The sequence below is a fragment of the Lactuca virosa genome, chromosome 5 (genome assembly GCF_052849685.1).
Source record: "Lactuca virosa cultivar CGN04683 chromosome 5, Lactuca_virosa_CGN04683_v6, whole genome shotgun sequence".
NCBI classification, from domain to species: domain Eukaryota; kingdom Viridiplantae; phylum Streptophyta; class Magnoliopsida; order Asterales; family Asteraceae; genus Lactuca; species Lactuca virosa.
In genome coordinates this window covers 135,830,692-135,848,580 of record NC_136430.1, presented here as the reverse complement: position 1 = coordinate 135,848,580, position 17,889 = coordinate 135,830,692, and the positions used below count along the sequence as shown (strand labels likewise).

The window sequence follows — 17,889 nt, the reverse complement described above, 5'->3', positions numbered from 1 at the left end:
AACTGTTGTAATCATTTTTTAATAAAACAGGTTCTATGTTAAAAATGAATTAAATATACCTACCTTAGCTTGTAGTTTTTTCATAGTGTGCCACATACATAATCTGTGATTAGAATTAGGAAATATTGCTTCAACCACCTGTATAACAGCTGGATCTTGGTCTGTTAATACTAATTGAGGGTTTTTTCCGAGTGCTTTCAAAAAAGCTTTAAGCAACCAACGATAAAATTCTCTTGAATCGTTGCTTAACAAACCTGCTCCAATGTTTATTGATCGTTTGTGGTTATCAATGGCTGTAAATGGCACAAAAATCATTCCATACCCGTATTAAAAATTAATTAAAAACAGATTCACCGGTTATTGAAAATAAATAAAATAACAATATTCATAATTAAAGTAAAAAATATAAAACTATAAGATCATACTTATTTGTTCGGAATGTAGCATCAAATGAGATCACGTATCCAAACTCCTTGTAATATAACTTATCGGTTTCATCCGCCCAAAACATTGCGTTTAACACACTATCAACACATTTATTCTCAAATGTGTAATTAGGTAACCCATCTTTCCTCATGTTCATTTTGTCATAAACCAGCTTTGCATCTTTGTCACCTATAATGTATCCCATCTTCCTTCTAAAAATTTTATAATTAATGACTTCAGGGCCAACATTTTCATAACCTCCTTGCAAACTAGCTTGTAACTTTTGTGCATTTGTTGCATTAATGTTAGATGTTGCGGAACGCATTATAAACTCCCTGTCTTTATAACTAAGTTGTCGTGCACGTTTGGAATACCGTCTTTCTTCTTTAGTATCTAGGGGGTGGTTGTGCTTCTCTTCGAACTCATATATTTTGCAAGCATTAGTTCCCATATGTAGTCGTTCAAACATTATCAATGGCTTGCAGTCCGTGATTCTGAAGTTTGAGTTTCGTTTATTCCTACCACTTCCTTTAGGATCCAAAGTGTCAGTTGATGTGTTAGGTATTTTACCCATTTTGTTGCACACTACATACCTTAATTTAATGGGTTTGTCACCAAACCTCTTTATTGTATTTAACCTAACACCAAAACCTGCTTTATCTGCAAATAATTTATACGTTTCAACCGCCACCTCTAATGATTGATACGTAGCATCTTCATTTGGCATAAATTCTTTAGGAACAATAGGTTTCCACAACTTCGTTTTTCCACCAGGCGAGTCAACAACATTACTATGGAATGATTCTTCTTCAGAATCCGATCGATTTATACCTATTTTTTTAGACAACATAACCAATAATGAGACATAATATACGTTTAGATTCATTCCTTATTCATGAACTAAACCATAATTTGATCATAATCAACATGTGTTTAAGAATAATCAACATTGAAGTATTTAATCATTTGAAAATAATTAACAAATGTACAAAAATGAATAATTTACTTCATTTATGATTATAATACAGGAATTGCAATAAAATAACATAAAAACAACTTTATATTAATGTAAACAATTCATCATGGGATTATGATATACATTCTGATTCATTACTTATTCATGTGTATAACATAGAATCATATAATTCATTGCTGATTATAATACACAAATCTAATAAAAATAAGATAATTAATGAATCATATACTTCAATGCTGATTATAATACACGAATTGAAAACAAAATAACAGTATTAATGAAATATGATTTTTATTTGCTAAAAAGACAGGAGGGCTCCCATGACATGATTTGTGTGTAAATGATATTGATAATGTTACCTTCACTCGCATGATCAGAGTATTGATTTCTTCCGCTTGATTGATCGTACGATCGATCATTATCGTCTTCATAATATTGATTTTTGCCGATTGATTGATCGCCATATTGATCATTATCGTCGCTACTATAATGAAACTATTCCATCTTCGATTTTGATTTGGATGTTCAAACGTATCGGTTCTTATTTTGCATGATAATCGATGTTCCTGATGCAATTGTCGATCGACTAAGAATCGTCGATTGACTTTCTTATTTGTTAGCTTTCAATTAGGTAGAAATCGTAATCTCAAATCAACAATAGTTAAGGTATATCCATTGATTATAGGTACAAAATAATGGATAATATATGAATTATTAATTATATTAAATACAAAATTACTCATTTGCCCTAATTAAACGATTGGTTGATAGGTGTTCTCGCGTTCTCAACCTTTTAGGTGTTCTCATTTGATCCTACTCCTACTCCTATATATATATATATATATATATATATATATATATATATATATATATATATATATATATATATGCGATAACTTGAGAACTCCTAATCCGCCTATCATTTTTCAAAACTTAAACAACCAATATTAACCAAATGCAGTGTATAAGCGATATATAGGCTCAAAAAATAGATTTGATGATTTTTTTGAAAAATGTTCACATATATATTGCATACATGCATATTTGTGTCCGCAATCCATATGGATGTGGATGCATGCATGCAGAGCTACATCTTTGCATATTCTCACATATATGTATCTATGCATATCTGCGCCTTTAATTCATATGACAACGGACGTGTAGTTTTTCAACAACGGACGCATGGTTCGCAAGTTCTCACATACTTTTTAGTTTGCACAATAACTCCGTCATATATATATATATATATATATATATATATATATATATATATATATATATATCCTCCGTTGAGATTCAAAATAAAAGAGAGATCTTAAGATTCAACCTCAGCCACATAATTCACCTTTGCCGCTATAACCCTCCGGTGTACCTGCGCGGCGGGTCACTTATAAGAATAAATGATTATGTAGCCCTGCCCGTCAATTTCATTTCCGCTACCTTCCCCACCACCGCCAGCACCACTACCATCACTTCTGCCACCATCCGACTCCACCACTGCCCCTTCTGTCACTTATACCACCGCCTCTTCTACCACCGACCGTTATAATCATATATGATTACTCAATCTGTGAACATACATATATGTATAATCATTTATGATTAGGCATATACATATAAACATGTACAATCATATATGATTATAGCTCTTTTCCATATAATCATATATGATTACGCATAGCTACTGTTGCCGTTACACTGGAGCGTTAGAGCGGCAAATAAGTAATATGTGGTTGAGGTTGAATTTCAAGATCTCTATTTTTTTTGAATCTCAAGTGAACAAACCATATATATATATATATATATATATATATATATATATATATATATATATATATATATATATATATATATATATATATATATGTATATATATATATATATATATATATATATATATATATATATATATATATATATATATATTCTCTCAAGAGTGGATAACCCTTCCCTGTGTCGGTCTAGTACAATTCGTACTCGCTCATGGAACTTCCACCAACCGTGCAGCTGCTCGTTCATGCCAATCATACATAACTCTGGACTCCATATACAGTCGAATACTTGATTCTACCCTAAGCCCGCAACCAAACAAGGAACATGAAATAAGGCTAAATCAAACATTCTCAGACTATAAATCTTAGTTATGTACATCCACGATGCGTACACAAAGAAACTACAGTAATGATGTCAATTCCATCTAGCATACATGAAATCTTCGTAGGCTATCAGACACTATAATTCAGGCAATTATATCATGCAATTCCTGAAGATCCCTAGAATACCAACTAGCATGCAATTCTATCATAGTATCTATACACAAAACAATTATGGGAATCTTGGGGAGTACTTTCCTTGGCTCAGGATGATTGTACACATCACATCATCTTTGTTGATTATATGGAGTTAATTTGAAAAAATTATTTTACAGATGCTTAATTAGAGTCTAGACTCACACAAATGTTCATCCAATTCTCTCAAACCATGGCTCTGATACCAACTTGTAACAACCCAAAAGTCAAGGAAAAGTTTTTGTTTTTAAACCATTCCAAAATCCATAAATTACACCAAAACATAGTTTCCAAAGCCATAATCATAAATCAGAGTGTCCCAAACTCATAAGTCATGTAAAAATCCAGGATGATGTGCACAATCATGCCTTCGCCTTACCCTATCATCCGATGTACGTGAAACCATGAAAGTTAAACCGTAAGCCACAACTTAGTGAGTTCCCATAAATACTCCACACAACAAAACATATACAAGAATGCATACTGGGTCCACAATCATTGGACTAGATTACCCTCGGGTCCACAGTCATCGGACTGGATTACCCTCAGCCCACAATCATCGGAATGCATTGCCCTGACCCACAGTTATTAGACTGGATTGCCCTGGGTTTGTTGGCTTACAACATAAAGCAGTGAAACCTCAACCTAACCACACTATGTCGACATATGCACAGATAAACAATTAAACAGGCAAGTACATGTAATCATACAGATCTCCCAATCTAACATATTACTACAATAGAGCAACATCCTATATACTAGGATAAATAACGCAATTTAGTAGGCCGACATTGGTGCCTTCGACCCACGAGTACAGTAAGGATAACTCACCTCACATTCTGAACGATAGTTGAACCGATCACTTCTCCAACATGGACTCTACATATCACTTATACTACAAATAGAGACCAAGCCGCAATCTACTTACTCAAAAATACCCCAAATGACGTAAAGTCAAACTTGGTCAAAAGCCAAAAGTCAACGTCCAGCTGGTCGTCATGTCGTGTCCATTCTTGGCTATGCTGTGGCAGTGAAACACCAAACACAGACGAGCCCTAGCCCAGTCGACAGATCGTGGCGACCTAAGGCCACGTCGTGGGCACAGGGTTCCTAACAGCTTAATGAGTTAAGTCATTTTATTCGATTCTAAGGGCTAGAAAGCTTAGATCTGGTCCATTCTATGGTCTAAATGGATAAATTTTCCAATTTTATCGCTTTAGACTCTCTAAGAGATAAAGATCTCAATTCCTAGGTCCAAAAGGGCAAAACACAACTTGGTTTAATCAACAAGCACTTAATCTTGAATACCTCTTGTCCAACATTTATAGAAAGGTTCTAGCACCATTACTAACATAAAAATCCATGCTTTTCAGACATCCATGTCCAATGCATGTCTTGAACTCCTATTAGGTCAAATGAGGGTTAATGGGCAAAAATACATGCATGGCACCAAAACTCATTTCTAATCCAGGTCCATATCACCAAATACTCCAAATGGCCTAGAGATTCATAACGTTCAAAACTTTATGAGATCTCACCACTCAAAATCCTCAAGACATGAAGAAAAGGGACATAACCTAAAGATCTAGCAACTTAGCAAGTAAAAGCTTGGGTCATGGACACTCACCAAGGTCCAGAAGATGTGCTAGCTGATGAAGAGCTTGCTTGCAAGGTAAACTACCAGACCAAGGGCTTCTTTTTCCTTCAAAGATCACAAAAACACCAAGAATGAGTTCACAATAGCAATGGAGGATATGGTTAGGGTTTCTGAGCTAAAGAGGGTGATGGAGGCTTAATGATCACGAAACCCTAGCCTTAATGTTCTTTAAATAGGGCCCAAGGCCCATAGATTAAGTTTTCTCTTTAAAAACATCTGCCACGTCGTGGCGCGTAAGGCCACGTTGTGACAAGTCATTTAAATCCGCGATCCAACCCAATACCACCACGCCGTGGTGAAACTCCACCACGCTTGGTCACCCAAAATAAAGTTATTATTTAAATATGAATCATACCTGGAATGAGTGTTACAACTCTCCCTCACTTGACTCAGACTTCATCCTCTAAGTCCTCAGAAGCAAATAACTCAGGGTAGTACTCCTACATCTCTGTCTCGAGTTCCCAAGTCCATTCGGAACCCTTCCGATGCTGCCACTGTAACTTGACTAAAGGCACCACCTTGTTGCGCAAGGTCTTCATATTTTTATCTAAAATAGCCATCAGCCTCTCCATATAATTCAGGTCCTCATCGACCTGAATGTCATCGAGTGGGACCACAATGGAATCGTCAACCACATACTTCCGAAGTTGAAATACATGAAAGGTGACGTGAATCTGACTAAGATCGTCAGGTAGATCCAGTTGATAGGCTACTCTGCCTACCCTGTACATTAAATAGAAAGGTCCAATAAATCGGGGTCCCAACTTGCCCCTCTTCCTAAAGCGTATAACACCCTTCCAAGGTGACACCTTCAGTAAAACCATATCCCCGACCTAGAACTATATCTTAGATCGTCGTCGGTTGGTATAACTCTTCTGTCAGCTCCGGGCTGTCTGCAATCTCTTCCTGATCTGCAGGATAAGCTCCATAGTCTGAAGGACCACTTTGGTCTTCCACATGACCCAGTGACCAACCTCGCTCCAACACATTGGTGTTTGACACTTCCTTCCATAGAGAATCTCAAAGGTGCGCACCAATACTGGAATGAAAATTATTTTTGAAAAGGAAATTAGCTAGGGGAAGGTAGGAACCCCAACTCCCACCAAAATCAATGACACAAGTCCTCAACATATCCTCGGGCGTCTGAATGGTCTGCTCACTCTCCATCGGTCTAAGGGTGATAAGTAGTGCTAAAATGTAGCCTCGTACCCAAATTCTCATGAAACTTCTGCCAAAACCGAGAAGTAAATTATACATCACTGTTAGAGACAATAAAAACCAGAACCCCATGGCGAGATACGATCTCGTGCACATACGCATCGACCAAATTCTCGGCCTAAGAAGTCTCCCGAATGGCAAGAAAGTGGGCACTATTGGTCAACTGGTCGACAATAACCCAAATCACGTCAAATCCCTTGACCGTCCTCGGTAGCTTGGTGATGAAATACGTAATGATCTGCTCCCATTTCCACATGGGCACCTCCAAGGGCTGAAGCTTGCGATGCGGAATCTGGTGCTTTGTCTTGACTATCAGACAAGTCAAGCATCTCTCCCCATATCATGCTATCTCCAGCTTCATGCAGGGCCACTAATAACTAACTCTCAAATCCAAATACATATTGGTGGCTCCAGGATGGATCGAGAACCTGTACTTGTGAGCCTCCTCCAACACTACTTGTCGAACTTGTCCAGAAAAAAGGTACCCACATCCGACTGCACCGGGTCAAAATTCTATGACTATCGGTAGAGAACTTGTCAATCTTACCCTTGATCCTCTCATGCTTCCAATTTTCCTTCCTGGCTTCTTTGGCCTGGGCCTCCGTGATCAATTCCATAAGTGGGGAGTTGATGGTCATCCTCAAACAGTGCCTTCGAGCAGGAGTACTAGCCTTCTTGAGTCTCAAAGCATCGACACCACATTATCCTTCCCTAGATTATAGAGGATCTTACAATTGTAATCCTTGATCACGTCAAGCCATCTGTGCAGCCTCATGTTCATATTTGCTTGATCCATAAGGTACCTCAAACTCTTGTGATCCGTGTACATGGTACATAAGACCCCATATAGATAATGTCACCAAATCTTGAGGGCAAAAACCATAACCCCTAAGTCCAAATAATATGTCGGATATCTAACCTCATGAGGCTTTAACTGCCTGGATGCATAAGCAATGACTCTACCGCATTGCATGAGAACCTTCCTTAAACCTGTGATCGACACATAACAAAATACCACAAAATCCTCAAAGGCCTTAGGAAGAGTCAATATTAGGGCCTCACATAACTTCCTCCATAGAGTATCAAACATAGTCTGCTTCTCAGCCCCCCAATGGAAATCCACACTCTTCTTCGTCAGGCGGGTCAGAGGAACAACAATCTTGGAGAAATCTTAAATAAATATTCGATAATAACCAAGCTTGTAAAAATCGTTCAGCAGTAGCTCGACGGTCGACTTGTGTTTAGGGATTAATCGGTCTTGGTGGGGATTAATCGGGGACCATAAATTATTAATAAAATATTAGAATTAATTAAATATTAATACATCTTAAGAAAAACAAGTACTTCAAAATTAGAAAATAAGAAAATTTGAAATTTGAAATTTTGAAAATACGAAAATATGAACATTTTGGTATAGTATTTGAAAATTTGGAGTAAAAAAAATAGATTTTTTTGATTTTTTAATTTTTTTTTTTGACCTTTTTGGAATATTTTGACTTTTGTTGACTTTTGTTGACCGATTAATCCCGCCAAGATCGATTAATCCCGCAAAACCCGATTAATCCTAAATTTCCGATTAATACCCTAATCCTCGACGGTTAGAGAACGCCAAACGATTAATCCATAATTAATCGCTGATTAATCCCGATTTCTGCAACCATGATAATAACTAGCCAACCCCAAAAAAATCCTAATCTTAGACAGGGTCCTTGGGACCTCCCACTACATCACCACCCCAATCTTGCCTATTCGACCATAATCCCGTCCTAATTGATGAGGTTTCCCAGAGACTAGACCTCTCATAACCAGAACTCACACTTGGTGAACTTGGCATAAAGCCACTCCTGCCTTAATACTCCAAGTAGCCCCCTAAGGTGTGTAACGCCCGTAGATCCGGGCTAGTCAATTTAGAGACAATGAGCATCAAAAATGAGTTTTTGATGGAAGATTATTTAGAAGAAATAGTCTTAATAAAAGTTGTAGCATATGTTACAAGGATTCCGTACATGTAAAGAACACCGAAATCCGAGTTATAACGAAGAAGTTATTGTTGGATTAGTGTCTAAGCCTATAACTATAATTGGTATATACTTGACCTGACCCGGCATGGTCCATTTGGGTTGCATGGCATCGGGATATTTGGATAGACCTTTTGTGAGAAGAGGATATTTGTGACATATTAATATATTATAAGTTCTAATATATTAATATGAAATCATATTATTTAATTAGTATTGATCAAGAATTAATTTGGTGATTAAAAGAGACTAATTAAATATATGGGGATTGATTGTGTAAACAATTCATTCTTATATATGTGGGCTTATGATCCATGATTCCTTATGTTGGGTTTAACCCATGAGGTGACCCATGCATACTCCATGGAGGTTAAAACCCATGGAGCATAAGGAATGGGTAAAGTCATGGGTCACATGGTGTAACCCTAATGTGCACACTATATAAAGACCCCATTGGTTGGTAAAATCGGCACTAGAGTATACACAAGAGGGCAAGCCAATTTCTATGAGTCAAGTATCCTCTCTCATGGTTATTCCAAGATGTTCATGATGTTGTCTGAACCATTTGAGGTGTCACAATTGGGGCACTAGGCTCTTAAGCTTCATGGAATCAAGCTACAACAAAGAGGTATGTATTCTATCTAGTTTGGTTATCCTATTACATATGATTGTATGTTAGTTAGGGTAATACCTTGGAAAATTGATATTTGCATGTATAATAGAGAAAACATAGATCCAAGGTATTTAGGGTCACATGTACACCTTAGGAGTGTTAGAATGCTCAAAACCCAACAGTGGTATCAAATCCTAGGCTTGTTTTCAAGTTATACATGCTGAAATATCTTAAAAATCGAAAATTCTGGCTTCCTGGGCACTGGACTCGCCGAGTCCATGAAGAAATTCATCCTGCTCGTCGAGTAGGTTCATACACTCGACGAGTAGAATCCCCTGACAACATATTTTCGACTTTTAAGGATGGAATTGGTCTAGAATCATTGCCTTAAACTGTTTTGGACTTATAAAACCTGTTTTTGATGTGGTAATGATTATGGTAAACCAATTTCAAAGTCATTATCAAAGTTTCAAGTTTTATATATGTTTATATGATTCTTGAAAATTGTTGATATGGATTGTTCATGCTTATGAGTTTTGGTATATCATAGGAATTATATGCAAATTGTTTGTTAGTGTAATTCTTGATCTTTATGAAATTGTATGGACTCCATAACTTGTCCTCAAGTTATGGATTACCTAAAGTTTTTTTTTGTGTCTCCTTGTTTTATGAGTTAATTTAGATTAATGGAAAAATTATGTGTTAATTGTTTTCAATCCAAATTGATCTAAAAGTAGTTCATAAAATGTGTTTTTGTAAATTGTCCTCAAGTTATATGAAAAGTCATATTTATGAATCTTAAAACTCATAAAAGTGTCATAGGTTACAAAATGAAGAGTCTTTTTCTCATAAATAGTTTTATGGACTTCATAACTTGTCCTCAAGTTATGGATGTTCAAGAGTCTCTTCATTAAAGTTTTTAAAACTTTAATTAAACTCATAAGTTATGAAAATCCAAGAGTTTTGAATGGTTTCAATACTTGCCCTCAAGTTTTGGAATTTGTAAAGTTTACCCCTTATGTATGCTTTAATTCCAAATCAAACCCTAAAATTTTAAAAGTTTAAAATTCAACCCTTATACTATTATTATAATTTTAATTATATAGATATGTATAAGATAAAGTCAATCTTACCGTTAGTAGGCCTCATTTACGAAGCCAGTCTATAAGCGGGGTATAAGGTTACTGCCTATAAAATGGCAGTTTAATAGGTGTCCACTCTCACCCACCGCTTCCTTGACTGGCGGAGGGTCATTAGCCGAATGGGTAGGATAAGGACTATAATTCTCCCTTCATTAAAAGTATAATGATGAATACTAAGTAACTAAACACTTATAAATTCCCAATCTTAGTTACTTAGGAAAATGTGAAAAGGTGCTAACCCATGAAATTGCACTTTGCACCTTTGTTAAGTCGTTAGTGGAGCGTGTGTGGTTAACCGGCACACTAACATGGGACTGACAATGTGTGGCAAAGGGTAACTTAATGTTTATCATAGATTGGTGGAGCGCGTGTGGTTAACCGGCACATCAATTAAGTGATAAAGTTAAGGGTACCAAGTAAATTTGCATGGTTATTCACACCTTGTTTGTGATCCTCGGCATCCGAGTCACAAACTTGAGAGTGCACAATCGAGATTTAAACATGCCATTGAAAGTTCAATGAATCTCAAAAGATCTAGGAGTTTCAATCCAATTAAAACTTAATAATTTATTTTGTTTTTCATGGTGGAAATTGGTAAATCGTCATTTACCTACCTTCAAATATTTTATAACTTGGATTACGTCCTCCCTCTTCCAGTTATAAATAGTTTGTTGGGTCCTAGCCTTAATATTTCATATTGGGTGTTATATTAAGGACTTAAATCAACTAAACTTGAATTTCTCCCTCATAAATGTCTATTTCAGACAATTATGGTCTTCCCAAATCTTCAGGAACAAGCCTTCCTAATGAAGATGATATCCCACATGGCAATCAAGGTGAAAGATTAATCCCTTTGTTGTGCATTAATGGGACTGGAAATCATGCTTCACTTCCTCCACCTCCTCCAATAATTCTCCCTATCCCACAAGTTTCAAGACTTGGAAAGTTCTAAGTCACTCAATCCCTATTGGCAAGCAAAGACTATATGTGCTTACATCTTTGAGGTTAAGTCACATATTGGCAAGCCGGGAGAGTCGTGTGTCGAAGTCTCGAGGTAGCTGGCTGTTGACTTGGTTCTTCAGTCACTCCCTGATGACAGATCATGATATGAACCTTAGTGATCTTACCTATTTGCTTGATTCTGCTAAATTAGCAATGATTTGGAGCACTCGTAAAGCAAATTTGATTGATCTGTTTCCCAAAACTTCCATGGACATTGACAATGGTAACATTAGAAGTTCAGAAAAGCTTTCTCTTCCCAATAGAAAGGGATTGGCCATGGTCAAGTCATTTGACCAATGGTAAAGAGAAAGGCTAAGTCTAAGACAATCAAGTGTACCATTTCCAAAAGGTCCATATGTTTCTTTTGCCAAAAGAAGGGGCATTGGTTGCGAAGCTGCCGAGTTTACCTGAATGTTCATAAGGTTGGTAAAAGTCAAAAAGGCTTGACTTTGCTTCAGGTTAAAGTCCATTATCTAACTCTATGAAGTCTCTTTTGGAGATTCTTAATACATGATGTAATGTAATTACATTTTGATGTTTTGGAAGAATCAAAGGAAACTTAAAGAAAGAGTGTGCTGATTCTGATCGCGAAGATGGATTTCGATCGCATGGTTCGATAATCAGAATTTTGAGCTGCTGCTTAAGAGTTGTGATATGTTTCTTAGGAATAGATAACAACATGTTTTTCATATGTATTTGCATTGTAAGGATAAGATTTTTCTGCAAAGTTTAAAAATAAAAGAAAATTTTGATTTATTTATTTTAAGTATCCTTAAAATGGCATTTGTGAAAAAATTGTTGTTTATATGTTTCCATTGATAAGCAATATTGGAAAATGGATTTGATTCTTTCATTTGTGGTAGTGTCATAATTTACCAAATAAGGAAAGATTCTCATCACCAAAGTTTCAGTTGGATAGAAGCTTGGAATCATGCAAGTTGTGTTGTATGATGAGTGACAATTTTCATTTTTGGAAAATTATAACTAATTCCTTGTTCACATGTATGTGTGAGTTAAGAGAAGGACTAAAGGATCGGGTGCACTAGGTTGTGCGCTGATCATGTCCACCACAAAGAATGATAAGATTATTCGTCATGATTTACTAAAGTTTGGTAAATATGGTTATGCTTACAAGTTTAAGTAATTCTAAAACACTGGAAAAGTTTCAATGTATGGCAGAACGGATGAGAAGAATCAAATAAGGCAGAAAGATAAAAGTTTCTCTAATCTGAAGAGATGGGAGAGTACTTGAGTATCTTGTTTTATGATTATCTTAGTGATTATGAAACCATATCACAATTTATCATCTAAGGACACCTTAGTGCATTTGTTTGACTAAGGAGTGGAATCATGAATTGTTGAAATGGTTAAATCAAAAGATAAATCATACTTCGTTCCAAAATCAACTCTTAGAGTCATACTCCAAGATTGTAACTTAAGTGACATAATCTTTAGAAAGTTTTTAACACTTGTCAAATGTAGAGTAAGATGTTTCCTATTCTTGTACATTTGAAATTGGTAAGTTGTGATGTTTTGGATAAAACAAAGACCAACTAAGACCAATTGTGTGAAGTGTTTAACTTGATAAGAATCTGCACTAATTCTTGAATATTTTTTTTGTCAAGAAATGATTCTTGACAAAGAGAATCTTATATGTCAAGAGGTCAGTGGGAGTCTTAAAAGATCTTGAGAAAGTTTTTTTTCTGTGGCTATTCCAGTTAAAGTTGACTATGCTTGTGAGTTCAACGAGTTCTCAATTGTTTGCATAACAATGTGGAAGAAATGGTAGGCCCTTGAGCTGCCAAGTGGCAAGAAATTAAGATTGAACAAGTTCAGTCCATATGAGTTTGGGTTTGTCACTAACCTTGTCTTGTGATTATGTTTTTGACAAATTCACATGGATAGGAATACATACACCATAAAATATCTAAGTGTCATAAGGTTTCTCTCCGATTCATGAAAATGATGGTGAGGAAACACTTTCAGTAAGTAGATTTTAAGTAGATAGCAATTGTGATATTTGCATTCTCATGTCGTTAGCGGAGCGTGTGTGGTTAACCGGCACACTAACTAGTGAGAATGGAAAAAGGTTTAGACAAACATGTGAGCTATCTAAGGAAAGGTGTATGATTTTGATAAAGTCTTATCAAAGCAATCTTGTATCAGAAATCTGAACTTTGGCAAGAAAGTCAATAAAGTATTGATTTGTAGAAGTCCAATTGATTTCTGAGTACATGTCAAAGCTAGTGGGAGCATAAGTGTTGTTCTAGTAAGATAATAATCATGGTGCTAGTGGGAGCATGATTATTATGGTTAGTGTTGCAAGTTAGCAATGTTAATTATAGAAAACAAAAGGTTCAATTCGCTTTGAAAAGTTGTTTTGCTATAATTAAGGGAGAGGATTTATACTTCATTCCAATTCTAAAAGCTTAGATTGAGATTTTAATCAACTTTAGTCAAGGATATATATGAATGTTATGTTGGAATGGTTCAACATAAGGAAATTCTATATATGTTGCATTCTTAAAATTCGATTATGATTACGGCATCCCTCTTCATAGTTCGAATTTTGAGAACATGGCAAATAAAAAAAATTTATAGCATGAATCGGGTCCCATATGCTTCGGGTATAGGATCGATTACATGTGCTATAATATTTATCCATTCTAATTTTCCGAATGCCTAGTGCGTTAAGAGGGAAAAAGGAATAGAACTGGATTTGACTGAAGTGATTAAGAAATTGTCGAGGACAATCTGAGGTTTGCCAAAGATTGGTTGCTCATGGAGAATTGGAAGTATAGAGATAGGACCATATTGACATATACTGAAAGGAGGCAACTCTTGTTCAGAGGTGATAGTCAAAATGAGAATATGGAATTGTCTCCATAGGTGGAAGTTATGCTTTGAATCTGTGAAAGATTAGAGAACTTAATGCAAGAAGGGTGTTCAAAGGAATATACTTTGAATGTGAGACTTCGTTTCCATGGAATTGCTCTCCATTGGAAAACTTTGTAATGTTTGTTGCCAAGTCTTTGTGACTTGTGTGCATATTAATTGCAAGGGGATCATTGCATATAAGTTTAGAATCTAATAGATTATAGTAAATGGCAAGAGTTTGTTATTCTTACATTTACAATAAGGATTGGGATTGTGAAATTAGCATCATTGAAATATTGTCAATTGATCTGTTTCACAAAATAAGGATCATAAGACAAACATAGTGTGCATACTTGGAGTATGGCATAGCTATTGTTTAGACAAACATAGTGTGCATGCTTGGAGCATGACATGACTATTGTTTTTATTCAAGTATTAAGTTGATAAATCGAAACATTATACAATGAATAATGAGTAATCAATATGGTGCTTAGATAAAAGGTGTTTTTATTTACACTCAAAGTGTTGGGGCCATATAGGATTAGTATTATTCTTGTGTTTCACTTTGCATGTTTTGACTTCCAGAATAACTAGGTCATTCTTACCGAATGACTAAGTTATTCAAATCATCCACAGTCGATAATACGTTGGAAGTAGGTATTAAGGCAAGACTATCATGAATTGGGTTTGTAGATGTCTAAAGTGTTTAGACAAAGCAAAAGGTTGCTGCAACATTCATGAGTACTCTTGGAATGAGATTCAAGTATTGGATTAAACCCACGCTCATTTGAATCACTTCATGGATTTTATCACAAGTGAATCATGAGACGATAATATCTTATATTATTCAAACCTAGAGATATGAGTTGTAGACTATGAGTTGGTTATACATTGATTGCACGAAAATGCATTGGTAACTCGATGTTATAAAACGTGCCTTTGTGTATGATTCAACAAGTAGTTAGTACAAGCATAAGAGTCAAAGTTTATCCATTCCTTTTACCCTTAAAGGGATAAAAGCGATATTTGTGGGCCCCTTGATGATTTAGTGATGACACCTTAAGTGCTTGGCCAAGCCTGGACTGATTTGATTTGTTCAATTAGTCGGTCGTCATAAATCGGAAATCAGGAAACAACAAATGGACAGACAGAATGATTATAATCCATGTCTCAGTCCATATGATATCTAGAATGGAGGAATATATGATCACTTATCTAATGGACGCGTCAGTGATTTGTTCAGAGTTCGACAACAACTTTTAAGAGCTACGATTGCTGGTCAGGTTGGAGTCATACTTGCAAGAATAGTTATTAGACTTATCCAAGTGGGAGAATGTTGGATTAGTGTCTAAGCCCATAACTATAATTGATATATACTTGACCCGACCCGGCATGGTCCATTAGGGTTGCATGGCATCGGGGCATTTGGATAGACCTTTAGTGAGAAGAGGATATTTGTGACATATTAATATATTATAAGTTCTAATATATTAATATGAAATCATATTATTTAATTAGTATTGATCAATAATTAATTTGGAATTAATTTAGTGATCAAAAGAGACTAATTGAATATATGGGGATTCATTGTGTAAATCATTCATTCTTATATATGTGGGCTTATGATTCATGATTCTTTATGTTGGGTTTAACCCATGAGGTGACCCATGGATACTACATGGAGGTTAAAACCCATGGAGCATAAGGAATGGGTAAAGTCATGGGTTACATGGTGTAACCCTAATGTGCTCACTATATAAAGACCCCATTGGTTGGTGAAATCGGCACTAGTGCATACACAAGAGGGCAAGTCGATTTCTATGAGTCAAGTATCATCTCTCATGGTTATTCCAAGATGTTCATGATGTTGTGTGAACCATTTGAGGTGTCACACTTGGGGCACTAGGCTCTTAAGCTTCATGGAATCAAGCTACAACAAAGAGGTATGTATTCTATCTAGTTTGGTTATCTTATTACATATGATTGTATGCTAGTTAGGGTAATAACTTGGAAAAATGATATTTGCATGTATAATAGAGAAAACATATATCCATGGTATTTAGGGTCGCATGTACACCTTAGGAGTGTTAGAATGCTCAAAACCCAATAGTTATGGTCCGTCTAAGTTTCGCGGCAAAACCGGCACGACACCGGGAAACGTAAAATAGTGAATTTACGATAGAGGAATTTTTGGCCCTAGTAATCTAAACGAAAGTCATAGAATATGTCAACCCGAGAGCGTCCATAAAAAGAACGCCCAAATCTGACTTCGTATGAGGAAGTTATGATCGAGCGGTTTTTGGCCTACGCGACCTAAATGAGAGTTCAAGATCTCATTAATAATAACTAAACAATAAAAAGATAGACGAAAACGGAGTCTGTATGTAGAAGTTACGAATTTTACGCGGACATTTAACAGTGTAATCCCTTCATACTGTTAAATTTAATATCGGTCGAGAATTAGCCAACGGAATAAAGAAGAGAGTTATAGATCTTATTTTTACCTGCGCGTGGATATAAAGAATGTCGAAAACGGAGCTCGTATGCGAAAGTTATGATATTTTGAAAATCGTATGATTTCCACCCTATGTGCGATGCCACGTGTCAGCATCAAGTTGTGCCTGGCTGTATCCAGCTGGCTCACGACGTGAGCATCTTAATACTCATGACGTGAGTTTTCCTCCAGCCCCCTATAAAGAAGAGGTGAAGCCCTCTTCATTCCTCACACCTCCCATCATTTCCCTCTCTCTCTAGAACCTCTCTCTAGCCCCGAAACCGCCCAAAAAGCCTAGGGAACCTCCCTAGCACGAGGCGGAAGCCCCGGAGCACCCGACGGCTCCGAGAAGAAAAGCCTTTCGGCTCGGGAACGTTGCTCCAGCGAAGCCCGCTTTTGAGAAAAACCCGCGGTTTCGTCCAAGGAAATTATTTTTAAGAAGCGAAGCGCTGTCTGAGTTCGGAATCACCAACTTAACAAGTGAGTGCATAGTCCCTTTCATGAACATGATTTTAATACAAGTATTGATTGAAGTATTAAATATATGTTTATGTGCGAGTTATTTGAGGTTGCCTGAAATACGTGTTAAAGAACATACTTGATTACATATATATATATATATATATATATATATATATATATATATATATATATATATATATATATATATACATATAATGATTTAGGATAAAGAGTAAAGCCTAAATTAATTATGAGGAACATTAGGTAGTATCTTCTTACGAGTACGAGTGAGTTATACTCAGAGAATAGAACTTTAATATATGTCATTGATCCGGGAGCATGGATTAGACATATTCATTGTCCCTCGTCCGAGAGTATGGATTGGACATAGTCAAATTTCATTAATCCGGGAGTATGGATTAAGACATAGTCAGTTGTCCTTAGCCCGAGAGTATGGACATGACATAGTTATCCGTCATTAATCTGGGAGTATGGATTTAGACGTAGACACTTGTCCCTAATCCGAGAGTATGGAATGGGCACAAATATTGATCCGAGAGCATGGATTAGATCCAGGAGTAAGAGGTAAAGTTTAAGGTCCGAGAGTATGGATAGTCTCGTTGTGAGGATTGGCGAGGTGGGGGTAAGAGTCGATTATGTATATGGGGAAATTGTATATTTTGTGAGATCTAAATTATATATATGATATAACATTG

The 17,889-nt window shown here is 36.1% G+C and overlaps 1 protein-coding gene across 1 annotated transcript; it reads right to left on the bottom strand.

Annotated features, from left to right (window-relative positions):
* Positions 1-391: 391 nt before the first annotated feature.
* On the bottom strand, positions 392-1,866 carry LOC145111774 (protein FAR1-RELATED SEQUENCE 5-like). Its single transcript, XM_079048023.1, has 2 exons — positions 1,812-1,866; positions 392-1,257 (listed from the first exon to the last, which is right to left on the bottom strand). The coding sequence occupies exons 1-2, from the start codon at positions 1,864-1,866 to the stop codon at positions 392-394; spliced, it is 921 nt and encodes a 306-aa protein (XP_078904149.1).
* Positions 1,867-17,889: the final 16,023 nt, after the last annotated feature.